The following is a 20,957-nucleotide window of genomic DNA, read 5'->3' on the forward strand; positions in this document are numbered from 1 at the left end:
ACCTAGCCTCTGTCTTCCTCTGTGTTCCAGAATGTAAAGTGTTCCAGATCACCGGAATCAGAATTAGAATCAGAATCAGAATCAGAACACCTTCATTCTTCCCACAGAGGAGACATTTACATTTGTTAAAGCAAGTAAAAAGCCCAAAAAATTAACCAAAAGCATGTATAACAATATTAAAGATACAAAATAAATGACACAATTTAAAAAACACATTGAGTACCAGTAACAGTGAAGCGGTACAGCAGCCAGGTGACATTTTAAAGGTGCAAGTATATATATTGCACATAGTAATATTGCAGGAGTGTTACAGTCTTTGTTGTTATATGTGTGTGGGGGTCTACCAGGGGCCATGGTGGTTGTACAGCCTGACCACTGCAGGAAGGATGGTGGAAGGGGTGCAGGAGCCTGTCACTGAAGGAGCTGCACAGTGCGGACAGGGTGTCATGGAGGGGGGGGAGACACAACACGTTGTCCAGCAGGGATGAGAGCTTGGCTGCCATTCTCCTGTCTCCCACCACCTCCACAGGACTCCCCAGAACAGAGCTGGCCTTCTTTACCAGTCTGTTAAGTCTCTTCCTGACAGTTGGTGTTGTTGTTTTTTTATAAAACATTGAAGTTCATGCAACTTAATTTCATTTAATTTCCCCTTTACCTTATTCCCAGCAAAAGCTTAACTGATATTATTTTTGTTGTAAAATATAGTAGATCTCAGCATAGCATACTACCAGGAATTATTTTTAGGCTCTTACTTCTTATACTAAAAATTATAAAGATTTGAGAAATAAAACATTTAATATAAGCATGAGTATATCCCCCAATCCTCAGAAACGGCCACATCTTTGTGCAGTTTAAAATATTTCTTAGAGATTATCAGTATGTATTTAATATATTTTAAATATATATATAATATATTTTAAACTTTTAATGCTATTTTATTTCTATTTCAGATCTATCTATCTATCTATCAATACATTTAGCTTGGACATTGCATAAAACTTGACATTTTTAAGCTCCTTAGACCCAAAATAATGATTTTAAAAAAGTCAAACGTTAGCTAGCCATCACCTATTGACTTTTTCAACCTGCGATCAGGGCATGCAAACTGAAATTGTTTCATTTTGAAATGTCACGTGGCCGATTGAAACCCACTTTCACATGTAAATTGCCACCGGTTTCCATCGTCATCTTTAAATCATTTGATTGTACAACTGGGAAAATCTTCACAGCGTTCGAGGGAAGCTCCTCATCTGCTGTTCCCTACTGTTGGCTCATCAAATGAGAAGAAACTATCTGACACACTTACAGTGAAAAACTGTGGTCTGACCTTATCACCGAAGACATTTGGACCTCACAGAATGAGCCGTTACATGCCTCTCATTGCCCTTTACAGAAGCGTCTATGTTCACACACACACACACACACACACACACACACACACACACACACACACACACACACACACACACACACACACACACACACACACACACACACACACACACACACACAGGCTAAAGTCACAGAGATGCATTACACAGTGACAGTGGTAAAGATGAGCGAGGCTTGTACAGGGTGCTTATGGGCTGTGTTTCACTCATTAAGGCCCCCAGACACCAGAAATGACGAGACACGTGGTTTAATGTAAAGTTTTTTCCCCCCCTCGGCCCGTCACTCACAATCACTCTCTCACACCGATACTACATGTAGCAAATGTCAGATGTGAGTACAGTGTGTGTGTGTGTGTGTGTGTGTGTGTGTGTGTGTGTGTGTGTGTGTGTGTGTGTGTGTGTGTGTGTGTGTGTGTGTGTGTGTGTGTGTGTGTGTGTGTGTGTGTGTGTGTGTGTGTGTGTGTGTGTGTGTGTGTGTGTGTGTGTGTGTGTGTGTGTGTGTGTGTGTGTGTGTGTGTGTGTGTGTGTGTGTGTGTGTGTGTGTGTTCATGTCCGTCTATGTGTGGATGTCGGACCATTGACAGGCATGGAAGCAGCTTGTTGAACTAATAGCCTAACTAATGTGTCTACATTCCTTCCCTCCCTCTCCTTACCTCCCTCACCCCTCTCCCCTCTGCAAAACTGACATCTATAAACTGAGCAGAGGAAAAGGAGGGTGGGAGAAAGGAGAGGAAAAAGGGAAAAAAGAGGAGAAGAGTGGGTTGACAAGCGGCAGACCCTCTCGCCCTCCCGTCTGACTCCGTCTATCTCCCCCTCTATCCCTAAGGGTTTGTCTCTGAGGGTAGTACTATGATGAATAGGCCTGTCCAAACTAACCTAGCGGAGACCAATTAAAGAGAGCGAGAGAGAGAGAGAGAGAGAGAGAGAGAGAGAGAGAGAGAGAGAGAGAGAGAGAGAGAGAGAGAGAAACAATGAGAAACTAAAGCAAAAGGAGAGCAGAAGACACAAAAGAGGAGATTTTAACCTAGGTTTCTTTAGGTTAAAGAAAGGAGGTAGGAGGATTGGGGTAAAGTGTAAAGTTGAACACAATGCATGTTGGGTGTGCTGGTGTCTACATGTATGTGTGTGTGTGTGTGTGTGTGTGTGTGTGTGTGTGTGTGTGTGTGTGTGTGTGTGTGTGTGTGTGTGTGTGTGTGTGTGTGTGTGTGTGTGTGTGTGTGTGTGTGTGTGTGTGTGTGTGTGTGTGTGTGTGTGTGTGTGTGTGTGTGTGTGTGTGTGTGTGTGTGTGTGTGTGTGTGTGTGTGTGTGTGTGTGTGTGTGTGTGTGTGTGTGTGTGTGTGTGTGTGTGTGTGTGTGTGTGTGTGTGTGTGTGTGTGTGCGCAGCAGGCCTGGCCTCTCTAGTCTTAACCTCGTCTGCTGCTGCAGGAGAGGCTTTGACAGCAAAGACGCACAAACAGGACTGACCCTCGCAAAACACTTCCTCCTCCTCTCCTGAGAAACCTTTAACTACTGTCTTCCTCTTCCTCCCTCTTTCTGCTCAGAAAGTCGAGCTTAAAGATAATTTTTTAATATATCAATGATTGTACCCGTCGCTAGTAGGACCCCTAATTAACTGTTGCTTCTATTTGCTTTACTGTTGTGTTTTTGGACTGCCTTTCCTGGAAATCACCTATACTGTATCAAGAGAGAGGCAAGCAGTAAACATCTTCTTTTTTCTTAATTATTCTAGTGCTTGTTTGTGATTCGACTTACAGATATCTGATGACACCTTGAACTAATTACCATGATATAAGACACTGATATTTGTCTAAAAATAAAGAAACGGTCAGTGACTATCCTTGTCTGACTTGTTTATTGCATTCACATTCTTTTTCATGTTTAATTTGAAATGTTGCCAGAAAACAAACCATAAAAACATGGATGCCTCACACATCATGTGTCCATTGGTCACTGCAAATAAACCCACAGTAAATGGATTTAGTTCTATATTCAGCAAATCTTTTTAAACCTCACACAAATCTTAAATTGTCTCTGCCATCCATCCCAGATGTTGTGTACATTGCATTATAGAAAACTTCTGGTTCGACATTTGGCCTGGGCTCGAATCCCACTAACACTAACACTAGCCTGCCAAGCTAATTTTCCTTCCTTGAAACAAACATTTGATAAATTACCTCCTTGTTCTCCTCTTTTCAAATAGGGACGCTCTCCCTTCCCTCATTCGTGTTTCCTCGACAATCACTGTCGACCTCTCCCCATCTCTGAGACAATTACAAACATCCCGCTTCCCATTTATCACCAACAATTAAACAGAATGGACGGATGCTACTTCATAAGCAGAGAGGAGAGGCTGAAGAGAGCGGGAGGAGACGAATGCAAGTGGAATGAAGTAGAGTCAACAGTGGGAAAGAGAGAGGAAGGCTGACAGCACAATTAAGGTTTTTAATTCTCCGCTTGAGTGGGCCGGTCCAGTCTTTATGCTAATTAGGATGCCACAGCCATGTAATAAATCTCTATGATCCAGCCTCATTTCCCGTCTGTCTCTCTCTGTCTGTCTCTTTCACACACGCTCACACACATTTGCAACAGCACAGAAAGTTCACCCATTACTTGATATGGCTACACACTTGGACTGGAGTGTTTATAGATTTGATAAGGTTGTTTTTTTTGTGCAATTTCAATGCTTCCCTAAGATCTGAGAGCCACAGCGTGTAAGCACACCCTGTTTACTGGTTGGCCAAGCATTCCCCGCCTTGGCTCAACGCCTATACCACATGTAGTTTCTCTCCCTGTTAACTCCCTTTATTAGTGTTTTTCAGGAGTATAGTTTGCATGCAGTGCGTTGCATACACATATACACATCTGAAAAGCGCAATGAATGCAGAAAATATTCTCTTATTCCTCTGCCTTTTTCTCTTATCCTCTCATCTCCATTTGACAGACATGTCTAATGATAACATCTGCAGATAGGAAGGAAAAACAGCACAACAATCCGCAGATAATTGGAGGCCACAGTTAAAGACAAGAAGAGAGAAAATGAGAGAGACAGATAAGTGGACAACTGTAGACTGTTTGTTAAAGTAGCAACTAGCAGATATTTTCACCCTCATTTAGGTCACGAGGACGCACACTAATCAGTTCTTTTTTTTACGTTGCTTTTTAAAAGTGTCCCCCAAGCCAATTTAAACGCAAGTTCTGTGTGAAAATGGACTGCAGTTGTAAGTTCATTAAGTAAATGAAAGTCAGAGAAAGGCCAAACCAATTGATGTGGAATTTTAATTGAAGAAATACACAATTTGATAATGTTACAGCAGAAATCAGCCTGGGTTACAACCAAACACCGCCAGTTTGGCTTTTGCTGTGATGCCGCTCCAATATCTTTGCTGGTACAACACTTTCTCATTGGTGGTGTCACTGTCAGCTACTCGGTGTTGTGTGAGGATCAACATGGCCACCACCCCAACCACAAGTTCCAGGTGAAGCAGGTACAGAGCAACATGCAGACACGTCAGCAGCAGAGAGACACAGAGGGTCGCCACTCGCCACGCACCAAGGCCCGGCCAGGAGGAGTGAGAGAGGGAGCTGAGGACAAGAGCCGGGACGGAGAGGACGAGTCTGAGCAGCGTGGAGGACAGAGGAGACAAGAGGAGAGACACTGCTGCCTCGCTTGTTGATACAGCCTATAAGAACAAATGCAGACTGGACATGTGACATAATAATGCTGATAGAAAGTATTGGTTCGAAATCTCTGACTGTTGTTATGGCTACCTGAAGAATGCTAGTCTAACTAAAACATCTATTTAATTGACCAGCTAGTTTCTTACTTAGATTTTCTAGAAGCATTTGTATTTGTATTGGACAGTCTGTAGACAGGAAACAGCAGAAAGCAGCTAACAGGGCTCTCCAAACGTTTTAATGTAAAGGGTTTTGAGACCTGGAGAGGTGAAAGTATTCAGTATTTTACCAGAGAAATTAGAATTAGAGGAAAGTTAAAACTGTTATTCCTTTTGCTTTTCAACACTTGTATACTGGGATCCCTTAGGCGTAGGGGGTTCCTGATCCTAAGGAACCACTAAGATAAAGCACACATAACGACTCTGTTGTTTTTGCATTAACGTACCTCACAAGGATTTCCATGCGAGGTGTCATTAGACATCTGAGCCTTGCAAAGCCCTGGAAAATGAGCAATGTAGTCAGAGGAACACAAAGAAATGGATGTGTAATGCAGTAGCTTCACAAAACATAGCAAACAAAATCATTGGACCGTATCAGTGTAACGCTCTTCAGAAACTCACATAGGAAAAAGAAGAATGAGAATTGCTGTCAACAGGAGCCTCATTGCTGCTACCAGATGTACACTCACAAGCCTGAAAAGAACAAACAAAACAAATGAGCACCAATCTGCTTTATTCACAAATCATCTGTATTTACCCGGCACTGCTTCCAATCTGGACGTACTGTGTGTCAGCTCACTCGGCTCCTGATACATTACAAGTCCCACGTGCCTTTATGTTCAGACACGGTGAAACCTGGACCAAATTTCCCGACGTCAGAGCAGGGATTGCGGTGCCCCCTGTTTGAATGGAGGGACATGACAAGAATCATTGAAAGCCCCTCATTATATATTTGCAAACTGAAAATGGGGTTTTCTTACAATACGTTAATTTGCTACCTGCCCTGTTCCTGTCTGCATGCATTGAGAGGTTTAAGTACATTTAACATTATAGAGCACCACATTTATGATTAAGAACCAAACAATATATAATGGAATTAGTCTAGAAGAAAGAATGCATCAAGGTAAGAAAAATGTGGCTCATGTCGTGACTGGAGACTGAAAAGAGGGGAGACACTCTCTTATTTGAGAGAAAGGTGACAGCTGGTTTTTACTCCAGCTGTTGTCCACGCCAAACACACACAAAGCCTTCAACCTTAGCCCAGCATGACTCATTACCGCCACTGGAATATTATGGAGGATATGTTCTCATTTTTTTTAAATCACACCTTCACCTCTGTCTTAAATGATCATCCCACTCCCCTCCCTCTCTCAAGACTCCATTAAGGTTAAACCCCCCTTACCATCACCCCAACCTATCGTTACCCTTGCCCTCCCTGCTGAGACGCCAAGGAGAAGCTGCCACAAATACATGCCAAGCAGCCGCAGCACTGTTAAGACTAAGTGGCATCTTCTTGTCTGGGAACAGGGAGGGGGAGAAGGAGCTTTTTTCACTTTGTTCAAATGTTGTTGGCAATGAGCATCATTATTTAGTCATAACAATCACACTCCTACAGCCATTTCTGCCATAACCATGATGCTCCAACATTTTGAGTATCAGGGATAAATCTCTCACTGTTTTACATTTACACGAGAACACAGAGCATGTGCATTTCTGTAGTTCAAGGACATAAAGGTATGTGGATGACTTTTAAATAAAAATGCTGTGAACATGTGAGTGAAGGATGTGAGTGTTCAAACCCAAAGCATCTAAAGTGTTGAAGCATTTTTCACACCTTTCAGCACTTATTTTACTAAATGTGAACTTAGAAATGCTGTCACTAAGATAAACTATCAATCTTTGTACCAAAGAGAAGTGTATCCCAGAGGAACAGAAGGATGATGACAAAGTGTAAAACACACCACTGCTCCATCAAACTGCTGAGTGAATAAAAAAAGAAAATCTGACGTAAATTAATCTTGATCATCTGTCTACATAAACAGACATATTAGATCTACTAGAAACCATTTATTTTTCTCCTCGTCAGTCAAAATCTTACACACACAATGCGACAGACAGTAAGAACTGGATAAGCACCAATGAGAAATAAAAGAAGACAGTTCATACAACACAACCATGTAAAACGCAGTGATGGAAGAATTTTAAACATGAACATTAATAACAGGAAATTACACCTACAGGGAAGAATAACGACATCAAGACATACATATGGTAATAAGCAGCCAGAAGGTATACTGTAAATAACATTGTTTAATTTCACACATTCATCTCAAGAGGACTGACTGAGATCCTCTTCAGCTTTACAATTAAAAAGTGAAACAGCCATACTGACATGTAATTCACATACATTTAATGTAACATGTTCTCTGGGGACGGCAGGCTGGCCTAAGGACAATTTCAAATATTCACTATGAATAATGAAGAACTTGATGAAGAACAATAATGAATAACACATTAATGTGTTAAGACACGGATCTTGGTCTGAATCTCTGCTACAAGTCCTAATCAGACATCATTTATTGTAGGACACAAAAAGGCATCCATTGATTTACACTGGGAGTGATATTGACAGGAAAGTGCATTATTTAGATACTGGATGTGGCGAGGATGTCCTCCACCAGGCGCTTGTAGACCCAGGCGTCCCCCTTCAGCCTCTGGCGGCGGACCCCCACAACCTCTGGCCTCTGCAGCATGCACACCTCCAGCTCAAACGCCATGGTAACCTTACCAGAGTCGCCCCAGGTTTGACACTTTAAGGTATACCTAAATGAAGGAAGGTGACAGAAAGATTAGAATTGGTTCAAAGAATAGGCAGAAATGGGCTATCTGATCAGAACGAAGAGGTTAAGGCGTGTCTTCTCACCCTTTCTGCGTGAAATCAACATTTTTCTCCGGCAGGATGGACAGGATCTGGTTCAGGATTTGGTCTGGGTTGGTCTGACTGGTCAGGGTAACGTTGTACTGCGCCTAGGGGAATACACAGACAGAAAAAGAATGATGTACACTATTTTTGACACAGAATGGGTATGAAGGGTTGACTTGCATACCTTGATCTTGCGCGGGCCGTCACGCAGGGCTCGTCTCTTGCTGGGAGTGAGCATGGTGATCATCTTATCCAGACCTCTCTCCAGGGAACCAAACACCTTTCCTGCTCTCTTCTTCTTCCCGCTGTCTGATGTCACAGCCATGTCCAATGAGCGAGACCTGGAGAAAACAGGGACTCTCATGACATGTCATTTTATCAAACTTTTCTTACCGAAAGCAGGAGGTAAGATGAAGATGTATTATCATAAATATCAACTTTTAACCGTGGTTGAGTCTCTGTAGACCATAAGCCATCTTGTAGTCTTAGATGTGAAGAGTATTTCTCTTCTCATTCCATTATTGCCTGCATTTATCAATTTTAGCACACGCACCATCCCTTACTCCCTCTCTTTTACATCAGATCCCCCACTCACCTTCGCTCAGGACTGAAGGCCATTAATTCGACGTTTGCAATCTCCTTGAACTCTGCTCTCTTCTTAGCGGGCTCTTTTGATGCACTGCCTTCACCTACAACACAAACAGACATTTTATTTAAAAAAATAGTGAATAGAGAAAGAACTTAAAGCTGCAACAATTAGTCCAACTGTTGGTTTGACAAAAACATAATTGCAAAAAAAAACGCATGGAATAAAACTGAATATCATACAATTTCGGACTGACACAAAACATTTGAAGACACCATTGATGACTTTGAGAATATATAACTATTGTATTGACATTTTACCATAAGATTAATTAATCAACTCAGAAAATAATTAGCATATTAATAAATAATTATCAGTTGAAGCCCTTCTGTACAAAAATCCGACTTATGTAATGTTTGGAACCTGAAAGTATCTTGAGAGGAAACAAAAGGGGAACTCCGATGGGGATTAGATGAGAAAGTGACCGATACAGCCCTTTGCTCTTACGCATGAAACTAGCTGGCTTTGTCATCGGAGTTGTGAACACAAAGGCTTTGACACACACACACACACACACACACACACACACACACACACACACACACACACACACACACACACACACACACACACACACACACACACACACACACACACACACACACACACACACACACACACACACACACACACACACACACACACACACACACACACACACACACACACACACACACACACACACACACACACACACACACACACACACACACACACACACACACACACACACACACACACACACACACACACACACGCGAGAGCTAGGCTTTAGTGGCAAGAGAACACATGTCACTACAGCCCACGTGGGACTGTGAGCAGAGGAAAGAGACAGCTACACCTGTCACAGCACACGCCTAGGGACGGACACACAGACCACAGCGTGAGTGTGTGTTTTAAGACGCAGCATGTCTGCATTGTAGCTTAGAGAACAGAAGGCTGAAAAGAGAGCAGGGCCAAGCCAAATTCCAAGAGTTTATGACCCAATAGTCGACTGCTAAGCCCACCTGTGGACGGGTTTATAGAAGAAACTAATGAGGCCGGACCTCAGAGCAGAGAATTCACTTTGACAAATAATTAAGACTTTAATGATTCTTCATTCATAAGTGACCTTCACTCGCAGATAGAGGAAAATAATTAGCTTCCTGATAATAATAACCTCACCTTTGAGTTGACAGTGATAAGTGTGTATGTAAATGAGAGTGTTTGAGTGTGTCCATTCTCCGTGGTTTCAGTAATGACAGCTAAATCATAGAAACATGAGAGGCTTTGGGATAGAAAATAACAGGCCCAATAAATGAGTTTATTACTAAAAGACAATTTACTTGCAAATGTGTGGCATGTGGACGTGGCACTTATGATTATGAGATGCATGAGGACTGAGCGAGGGAAAGATAAATGAGAGAGCGCAATGTGGAGAGGGGCAGTTGGCTAATGCAAATAATCTAATAGAGATTGTACTTTGGGCCCTTGTTTGGAACGTAAAAAAACAATTACAGTATACAAACAAACTGCATGATGAACTGAAACTGCGTGTTGCCTGTTCTATATTACTGCCATGGGTTCAGTGGTTGAAACTGCTCTTACCTTTAGGTGCGTCTGCATTAGCTATGTTAGCATTTTTACTAGGTGTGGTCAACACATTCTTCTTGGGCCGTGGATTCTTCTTACTGGACACGGGAGTTCGAGGAGGAGGCAGCGCAAAAAATTCAACGTCTTTCTGCTGCACCGCCATATTCTCCTTGTTCTCACTGGTTCGTTCCTGGTCTCTGTCCCTTCTCTCCTGGCGGTGCTGTGCCGCTATCCGCCCCCTCTCTCGAGTCGGACTGTAAGCGTACCTTTTCTCCACCGCTGGGGATGCCAGTCTCTTTAGCAATACAAAGAAGAGAAAAGCTTGATGTTAGTAGATTTCTCTGGAAGAGGCACAAAGGGCATAACCTTTCACCAATAGTTCTAACCCAAAATGAATCTGTGAGGACATTAGAGACAGCATTCACTCATGTTCCAAATTTCACATACCGTGTCTTTGTTTACAGCTCCATCTGGCTGACCTCTGACTCCCTGGGGTGTGTAATGTTTGGCTGAAACCCATGGGCAATCATCAATGTAGTCCGAGCAAAGGTCCAGAGAACCCATCATCACGGCATCTTCATCCTCACTCAAGTGAAGAGCTCCCATTGACTGACAGCAAGAGAGAAGAAATAAGACTTTTTTTTTTTTTTTTTTTAAAAAGACGAAATAAGAAATAAAAACAACAAAAATACAAAATAAGAAAAAGAAAAGACGACAAAATAAGAAAGAAAATAAAGAAAAAGACAACAACATATACAGCATATCTGGGAAACAGTAAGTATGTCCTAGGTAGAGTAATAAAGCCGTCAGTAGCCCAGAAAAAGAAGAAAAGCCTTCTGGGAGTTGTGGTGCTGAGTCTGACCTGTGTTCCCTGGTGCAGAGGAGAGTCCTCACACACTGTGGGTTCAGGGCACATGCGGACAGGTTTGCCCCTCTGCTTCTTTGACAGCAGCAGCAGGTAGATGGCTGAGGTCTGGTCATACCGCCACTGTAAGAGGACATTTGTTTTAGACTGCATATCAAATAGAGTATGTAAATTACGCAGAATAAAGGGGTTGTTAATATGATTAACATATGCAGTTGTTGTGATGTCACCATCCATAACGCAACATAATCACAACTGTTGTTGAACAGACCAGCATAATAAACATTTTACCTCCTTGACCAGCGCAGTGGTGCTCCCCCTCGATCGCTTCATGTTGACAGCCATCTCAGTGATACAGTCCTCATCGATGTGGCCGAGCTACAAAAAGACCCAGCATGGTTACACAAAATGCAAGACAGACCCTCCTTAACTTATTGTTGTTTTTATATGTCAGCACTAAACAACATTATCTCAAACAATTATGTTCATATTAAGAATTCTTTCAAAAGTCAGATAACTGATGATATTTTCTGTTGGAAATCAAAATAAAAAGAGGCTAAAGTAAAACAGATAGCATACTGCTCCATTAACTGTTAAAAGCTACTATTTGTTTGAAGTTGTGCTTTTTTTATTTAGATATTTTTGTCTGTATGTTATGGATGAATGTGTGTGTGTGTACCGGCTTTCTGCTAAGCCACTCCACGGGGCTGTTGTAGTCTTTCATCACCCAGGGATGGTCAAGCAGCTGCCGAAGAGTAATACGCCGCTTGGGGTCCACCTACAGGACAAACACAAGAACTACAACTCAATAATCAAGAGACTACACATCCAACAACCAATAAAATATCTAAAATGTTGTAGTCATTAAATTATATGCACCAACAATGTTAAATAATTTTTTTTTTACTACTTCTATTATTTTGTAAAGATGTGTGTAGATGAGTTCCAGTAGTGTGCAATGAGAACCAGACTAGTAACTCATGGAGGGAAATGTCTACAAAATGGCTAAAAAGTGAAGTAATAAAAGTATTGTTATGCACCTGCAACATCTGATTGAGGATGAGGACACTTCCTGGAGACAGCCAATGGGGGTTATCATATTTGCCTCTCTGAAGAGATAAAACATGTACAAAAACAATTGTGAAACATGATAGTATTGGGATTTGATTGAGCTTAATACAAACAATTAAACGGAATTGACACAAGATATTGAAGCTAGTGGAGCCTCGCAGATGTGGGTGCTGCAGCCCCCTCAGCATCCCCCCCATCCCGCATCCATTCGCGCTGTCTCGCAGACCCCAGGCAGCAAGCAGGAAATGAACCTAGCTCACACTGTCCGCTCCTCGCAGCAGCGAGCCGCGCAACTTCCCGCCAACACGGCACCCAGACCCCACGCAGCATTCTCATCTGTTTGTCATTACTGGTGTCATTTTCTGGTTGCTAACGCCATGGTAACACATAATCACTGATGTTCGGCTGTAACGGTGGTAGACCATAGTGGTAGACTCATCAGAACAGAGTGGGCGAGCTGACCAATCAGAGCACAGTGGGCTCATTTAAATATCAAACATCTTAAACAGCTAGAAGAAGGTCAGCTCTCTTACTGAAATCTTCCTGTAGAGGATCCCGCAGTTGTCGTCATCAAAGGGTAGATATCCACAGAGCAGAGCGAACAGCAGCACTCCCATGCTCCACACATCAGCCTGCACATTACACAGCAGTATTTCAGCTTTACAGTTAGGATTTCACAGCTCAGTTGCACTGCGTCATGCACCAGCGAATACACTCAGCAAACCACGAAAAAGCAGAAATGTGGAACAGGCAGGTAAAATGAATTTGATTGGGGAAACAAATGTGTGTGGTACAGGGTTCCTACAGCTTCAAGGAAGTTGTAAACAATGTTTGAAATGCTACATGGAATTAAATTCAAGAACACCTTTACAAATACTAAAACTTTTGGACAATTTAGCTTGCTACTGGTTTCGAAGATAGGAATGGGCGTGTTTGTGTGCCAACTTGGCAGTTTTGTCTTTTCTTACTCAGTATGTAAGTGCTTAATCCACACCAAAAAAAATTGTGATCGAAATCCTGATCTGTGTGACATTAGTGCACAAGAGGCATTCAGTAAATAGTAAATAAAACTCTGGTAAAATAAGGTTTTTGAAGATCTGCAGGAATTCTGAAATGTCATAACTCGGGTGGTGCTCATAGTTGGAAAAGGCATCATCTCTCACCTCTGAACCAATGTATGCTTTTCCCTGGATGAGTTCAGGAGCAGCGTAGGCAGGGCTGCCACAACACGTCATCAGCTCATAACCCAGACCTCCCTAGGAGAGACATGACCACATTTTCACATCATGTTAAAAGGCATTAATCACCATGTAAACACTTCAGCTGCAATATTGTCCACAAGGATGTTTTGTTTAATACACCTTTCTCTATAATTGTAAACACAATACCACAAACACAATAAGACAGAGAATAAGTTGATGACGTACCTTAGGTTTGGCACACAATCCAAAGTCTATGAGCTTCAAGTTGTGGTTTTCATCGATCAATAGGTTTTCCTACATTTCAGAAAGACAAGTGTTGTAGCAAATGTTAAGATTAGGATGCTGTCACAGACAAGGAGACACATTTTGTTGTGGTCACAATCTCTCAGACACTCTTTCACATGGTATCAGCGGTTGTGCTCACCGGTTTGAGGTCCCTGTGTGCGTATCCCTGGCTGTGGACGTAGGCCATCGCTGACACAATCTGCCTGAAGAAAACCCGGGTCTCCTCCTCTGACAGACGGTCCTTTGCTATGATGTAGTCAAACAACTCGCCACCTGGACAGTACTGAGAGGGAGAAAATTGTAAAGTAAAACATAAATAAGGTCATATTCACACTCACTCACATACTGTGTCAGTCTATGTGTGTGCCTACCTCCACCACTATGAAGATCTGGGTGGTGGTCTCTATGACGTGGTAGAGACGGCAAACGTGCTGATGGCTCAGGTTCCTCATGGCCTCGATCTCCACCTTCACACGGGGCAGGTCATCCTGGGGTGACAAACAATTTCTTTATTAATTGAAAAATGTGTGAAATTTAAATAATGATGTTCTTCAGAACACAGAAAGATCAGCATACAGAAATGTTTGGGTACATGGAACAGTGGAGCAATAGTTTATGGATCAATCATGCCGTTTTGTAAAGGTTTGTTGGCATAAATGTGCACTACAGCCATGTATATATAATCAGGGGTGCACATAACTGGTATGCAGGTATGCATGCACGGTAAAAATCTGAAATGCACAATGTCACTTGTGTCACTAAGCGCCTTTGCGTACCTGATAGGTCATCAAAACAAAACACATATTTCGTCTACACGTGTTCCTTGTCTGGTAAAGGTGCAGCGTTTGAATTACTTTTGAATGACTTTGTATACTGCAGGGCAGCTTGTGAATTTACTCCAGGTGGAACTAAAGTCTGATTTAACACTTGATTATATTTCACATCATTCATCCAAATCTGTAAATAACTAAAAAGGTATTAAATAAATATAGTGGAGTAAAAGTACACCATTTACCTCTGAACTGCAGTGGGGTAGAAGTACAAAGTAGCATAACATAGAAATAGTAAAGTAAAGTACAAGTATCTCAAAAGATTTCCTAAGTACAGTACTTGAACAAGTGTACTTAGTTACTTCCCACATCTGAAATCAGATATGACTTCAAGTCATGTGACAATGTATTAGTATTTGACCCTTCAACTTGGCCTCAGGAAATGTGAGGATTTCACATTTTTGGCAACAAGTTTTGGAGAAAACTAATTGCAGGCTTAAACAGGGACAGGGAGGTGCATCTGCAGCATCTTCATCATCTACCATGCAAGCAGTGGAAATAGAGGACAGTGAAGGAGACACTGAGGAGGACAGTGAGGAAGACTGTACTTTTCATTTTCATTTATCTAATCGTTTATTTGAAGAGGGATATTGATGAACATTTAAAACAAATAATGTTTTAAAATGTAAACATGCCGGATTTTAGCTTTGAGCTAATTTCCACTTATTAACACCACGCTTCGCGTAGGGTGAGTACCAAATGCTGTCTCCTGGTACTCATCTGAGTAACTCACTAAAAAAGTGATGTGCACCCCTGCATGTAATATACAATAGTGATGCTAATGTTTATGCTAATGTGATTCGGAATATTATATGTTGAGTCCATGAAAAAACAATTCAATAGGGTTACACCTCGAACACACCACTTTGGGCGTGGTCATTTCTTTTAATCTATTGTATAAAAATGCAAGTTATGTTGAATAATGCTCACATTTACAACTGATGTAACTTACCCCTAGATCCTTCTTGTTCATGATTTTAATGGCAACCTTCTCTCCTGTCTGGAGGTGTCGACCCAGCTTGACTTTGGCAAAGCCTCCTGACAAACAAACAAAAACACACGTCAGAGTGGATATGGCACTGACAGAGCTGTTTCGATAAAGGACATATCACCATTGCTATTACCTGATCCGATGGTTTCATAAACGTCATAATATTTGTAGAGCTCGTCGACTCCGCGGTGCTCCGTCCTTTCCACAGGCATCCTCCTGCTCTTTATCCAGTCTATCCTCCTGTCTCAGCCCCACAATGGTGACCTCACTGCTGCGAGAGGAAACCCGTTTAACGTACAGCACCACTGCTAGCACTAAAGTCGCTAAATCACTAAATTAATCAACCTTTAGATAGCTAACATTTTCTAGCAAGCTTGTGTCAAATGACGTAAAAAAGTATCCAAACTAATACAAGTAACGTTGACGTAATTAAAGCCTACTTCACTCCAAGCTAACTGAATGATGCTTCTTGAATGTTACCTCACTTACCTGAATCTTTAATGAAACTGAGGGACGGAGGAGATGAAATCAGTTAGGAATCAGACGCCACATAGAAAAGCCCTCGAACAGAGATGTTTTGTTACAGAAGTTTGAATTTCGCACGTTGACGTTGACTTCACTTCCTGCTTCCGGTTTGAGCGACGTGCGCCCCTTGTGGCGAACAACAGTACTGCAGCTATGAACTCGGGAATCAGAGGTTTTTTATTATTATAATAATAATACATTACATATATATAGCGCTTTTCCAGGTGCTCAAATCGCTAAAGTTAAGCATCAGTAGCTACAGTTATGGTATTGCAAAACGTAGGTCCCAGGCTCATTCAACAATGCAACATAAATATATATAAGACATAAATAATAAAACATAATGCAAGAAGAAACAGAATAGACAGGAGAATGTTGCAAGTGACCAATATGAAGCAATGCAGGAGAAGTAAACTATATACTTGTTAAATAGAATAAGACGAGCTAAACATTTAAATAAAATACTTTAAAGGAATAAAATACTGTTTATTGTGATAATAAATAGATATGTGGAATGCAAATAGATGCATGCTATTGAATCAACTTCATGATGCTTTTGAGACTGCTTTTTACACTGTTATGTGTTTCCTTTGTTCTCAAACTTCAATGGAAAAAGGGGGGGAAGCACATCTGTTTGTAAGTGTTCTTAAATCATTCAAAGTTGAACGAGCACCTCTAAAACTGTTTTTATTTTTTTTTAATAGGCCTAACTTTTATGAAGGTAGCCCACATTAGTTTAAGCCAGATGTATTTTATTAAGTGGCAACTGTGCGTATGCATATATAAATACAATAACACATTAATAGAAACACCTATAAAGTCAGATCAAAACTGTCTTCCCATCTTGGTTTTGGACCAAGATTGGAAGACAGTGGTGAAATAAATATTTAAATTGTTTACTTAAAATTAGCGCTACAACCACATTGTATTAACATTTAAGGCTGATGCTTTTATCTAACATATTTATTAAAACATTGTACAGCATACATTATGCCGTCTTATGGCACATATTATTATGTATCATATTATAAAAGTATTAACAATAGACATTGTGTGTGTTTGTAAGGTGGGGTTGGCTTGAGAGGTGGGAGGGGGAAAAGACAGCGTTGGAGGGATGTAAGGAGAAAATGTGTGATCCGAATCTGGGACTGTGACTCCAGAAAATCACAGAAAAAACATCCGAGATCTCTGCCCAGAAGAGCGCAGTCCTAGGAACAGCTACGATACTGCACAGAACCCTCAGACTCCCAGGCCTCTGGCAGAGGACCCAAACTTGGAAAAACAAAAGACTGCCGGCGAGTGGCGCTCGCTTTTTTGTGGAATATTGGTGATGACGTTCATGCCGGTATACACAGGGCCGCCTTAATGCACGGGCTGACCTGGGCTTAAGCCCAGGGGCCTACGGAGATCAGGGGCCTATCATGAGCCAATAAAAAAGTAAATTCAGATGATAAATACAACATTGAAGCTTGTAACGGCATAATTACAAGCGGAGAACGGAGTAACTTGATGTCACAGCAGGCATGACAACAGCCTGTGTTTCTCGGGAGTGTTTTCCCCCGGGAAACAAACACAATACACACAAACGCAAAAATACACAAACACACACACTCGCGAGCTTCCCCCAGACCAGTAATCTAAACTAAAATATCTTCCCTCCGTAGTATTTTGATCATTTGCTCCGCTAATCAATCAGATCGATGGATTCCAGAGATTTTTCTCAAACATGTTGACTCCGAAACAGTCAGTGGGCACCACTTAACAGCCAATCAGAATGAGAATATGTTTCACATGTGACTTATTCAAATTGTGAGTGATTGAGTGACAGATGAAGGTTGTTTAGGAGAAAAAGTTTGAGAAGAAAAAGTTTGAGAGTGGCGCTCGGGAAAGGAAATTGTTGAGGGAAAAGGAGTTTCGAGACAAGCAGCTATTACAAAAAATGCCGAAGCTTACAGGTTATTTTAAACCTGTAGGCCAGGATGAGGAGGAAGGACAGATGAGTTCTGTACCGAGCAGTAGCGGTGCCGGCCACGGGGCCTCGGAGCCAAGTAGGCCGTCTGGTTCTGATAGCGATGGAGTAGCGGGAGAGGAAAAACAGACAGGAGGGACATTATCTGTTGGAGGAGATGGAGAGGACGACGAGGACTTGCTACGTGGAGGGGAGCCAACGGCAACCGGACAAATACATGAGGGAGGCCCGATACTTCAGTCATCTGGAGGAGAGGACCAGGCGCGCGTAGAGCAGAGTGGAGAAATGAGATCACAGAGCCTGCCGAGGCTATAAATGACTTTCATTTGTTGTTTAAATAGGGGGCCTACAAAACCTATCAGCCCCAGGGCCTGATGGCAGGTTAAGGCGGGCCTGGGTATACAACTTGTGGGATTTAAAGCATCCTGTTTGTTGCCATGTCTGAACTGTTCAGCTGGGCATGTGGCTGCAGCAGCTGACCAGAAAGGTGTATTTAAGTTGTCAGAAGGTGTGTGTGCCTTCACCTAAACATCTCCTCAAGCCTGTAATTAGTAAAAGGTGAGAGGTGAGGTGAGAGACCACTGCTTGTTTTTAACAGACCCCTGTACTTGTCAGCCACCTGTAATGAGTGTATATAACCACTCTCACTGTTAAAGTTTTCTTTTTTAACTACAATTTCTTTCATCGTCAGTTGTCCTACCGAATGTATCGGAAAGGACAACTTCCTTCACCTTCTTATCATTTTGGGACAAGTTAGATCTTAACTTAAGAAAAACTTCCTAGGTCTCCCAATAGCCCCGACACATATGCATTAGTATTTGAAATGTAAGAAAAAACATGTGAAAATATCACATCCTGATACTTATTCAACCCTGACCGACAACTGCAGAGGAATGTTAGTGATTGATTGGTGGTCGTCCTTTGTTTCTCATGGTGATTAGGGGAGGTCCAGGTGTCAGCGGGATGACAGAACCCATCATTTGGTTTCTGGGGCAGCTGGCCTGACCGGGACAGAGGGACATCAAACAACCCACAGCTGGAGGAAGAGTGATGGAGTAGGTCGTCTATATACCTCGGTCCTAAGCCATTTAGTGATTTAAAAACTAGCAGTAGTATTTTAAAATCAATTATTTGGCAGACTGGAAGCCAGTGTAATGATCTCAGAACCGGAGTGATGTGATCCACTTTTCTAGTGTCAGTGAGTACTCGAGCAGCAGCGTTCTGAATCAGCTGCAGCTTTCTGATAGATTTTTTAGTGAGCTCTGTGAATACACTATTGCAGTGATAATAATAATAGATTTAATTTGTTAGCGCTTTTACAGGTGCTCAAAGATGCTTTACAGATATAGTGAAAAGAACAACAAATACATATATAAAGTTAAAGTCAAATAATACAAAAACAATCACACATTAAAAGCCAGATTGAAGAGGTGAGTCTCTGATGGGTTGTGGGAGTGAGTTCCAGAGGGAGGGGGCAGCGACGGAGAAGGCTCTGTCCCCCCAGGTCCGGTGATTGATGTGGGATGGATAGGATGTTGGCTTCTGATGAGCGGAGGCAGCGGGAAGGGGCGTGGTGGTGCAACAGGTCTGTGAGGTAGGGGAGGGCCTGATTGTTGAGGGCTGTGTGAGTAATGAGGTAGTCGAGTCTACTGAAAATAAAAGCATGGACAAGTTTTTCTAAATCCTGTTGCGACATTAGTTTTTTAAGCGACATTAGTTTTTTAAGCGACATTAGTTTTTTAAAGGACAGAATGTAAGGGACAGAAATATTTGATTTAAGTGTTGAGCTAAATTGCTGTGGACTACTTTTTCTTTTCTCTTTTCTTTTTTGCAAATCTTTCAGTGAGGGCTCTGTCCTTCTCAAATCTGCATGAGCTCACAATTTTACGGCACATTTAAACATGTTTGTTATGTTCTGTAACATAATGTAAGCCAGTGGGTGTTTCCTCCTCTGGGTCTTTTTATAAGATGCATCTCAGGAGAAACTTTACTTTTATATCATAACAATATATATAAATGGTTGATATGCTTGAGGGGAAAATTATGTTACAGTCAATGGTTTTACCAGACACAGCACCAGCCTTGGACAGCCTGTGTTTTCGTTTGCCAGTTTCACATATACAAGCTTCATACAGTATGCAGTAAGTCATATTCATGAGGTCAATCGATAAATCTCAATGTAATTGCACCAAAGTTGCAAAACTACCTTATCTTTAGAGAACATTGAAGTATCCTGTACGCATGTAAGTCTATGATTGTTCATGTGACTGCCAATATGTTGGTTAAAGAGTTACTGTGGCACTGTGTGTGTGTGTGTGTGTGTGTGTGTGTGTGTGTGTGTGTGTGTGTGTGTGTGTGTGTGTGTGTGTGTGTGTGTGTGTGTGTGTGTGTGTGTGTGTGTGTGTGTGTGTGTGTGTGTGTGTGTGTGTGTGTGTGTGTGTGTGTGTGTGTGTGTGTGTGTGTGTGTGTGTGTGTTTGCAGTTGTTCTCGTAAGTGATTCAGTTCTCCTTCATCATTGTCCCACACAAAGGATGACGTTTTACCATCAGATAGATTTTTTTTAATTCACTGGCCAGGAATCAACCCCCACAGAGACACACTCCAAAAGTCTTGAGAGATGTTATGGTATAATATTTTCATGGACATTAATGATGTGGGTGCAATATATTCCCTGGCTGAATGTGTCAGTTCTGGGCAGAGGACTGATTTAGCCCAGTAAACACAAAATGTAGCGCAGCTTGCTTGGCTCTTTAATTTTCCACTGTGTTTTGTCAGGGATTAAGAACAAAGAAGAGTTGGAAATTATCAGAAATGACTGGAAATGTCAAGCGCAACTTATTGTGGCATTGTGGAGGAATTTAGTAGGATGGAGCACAGATAATGTGTTTTGCCTACCTGTAGCAGCAGTAGCAGAAACATGACATTTCAGATCAAAATATTTGAAGATTGGCAACTGAACGACATGGCAGCTGTTCACAATGTAAGTGTGAAATTGCCAAACTGCAAATTTCAC

General features: G+C 41.8%; 1 protein-coding gene across 2 annotated transcripts; it reads right to left on the reverse strand.

Moving 5' to 3' along the window:
* Positions 1–7,112: 7,112 nt before the first annotated feature.
* Positions 7,113–16,114, reverse strand: melk (maternal embryonic leucine zipper kinase). 2 transcript variants are annotated; one of them, XM_034080958.2, is made up of 18 exons: positions 15,940–16,114; positions 15,584–15,718; positions 15,412–15,497; positions 14,001–14,117; positions 13,769–13,912; positions 13,570–13,638; positions 13,306–13,398; positions 12,676–12,774; positions 12,112–12,180; positions 11,751–11,849; positions 11,363–11,449; positions 11,069–11,194; positions 10,654–10,815; positions 10,222–10,501; positions 8,584–8,677; positions 8,173–8,329; positions 7,989–8,092; positions 7,113–7,888 (listed from the first exon to the last, which is right to left on the reverse strand). In XM_034080958.2, the coding sequence occupies exons 2-18, from the start codon at positions 15,660–15,662 to the stop codon at positions 7,711–7,713; spliced, it is 2,043 nt and encodes a 680-aa protein (XP_033936849.1). In that variant the 5' UTR covers positions 15,663–15,718; positions 15,940–16,114; the 3' UTR covers positions 7,113–7,710. The 2 variants fall into 2 exon arrangements, with proteins under 2 accessions (XP_033936849.1, XP_033936838.1); XM_034080947.2 differs by having other exon boundaries at positions 15,584–15,721; positions 15,940–16,113.
* Positions 16,115–20,957: the final 4,843 nt, after the last annotated feature.

Source organism: Pseudochaenichthys georgianus, chromosome 1, assembly GCF_902827115.2.
Source record: "Pseudochaenichthys georgianus chromosome 1, fPseGeo1.2, whole genome shotgun sequence".
NCBI classification, from domain to species: Eukaryota; Metazoa; Chordata; class Actinopteri; order Perciformes; family Channichthyidae; genus Pseudochaenichthys; species Pseudochaenichthys georgianus.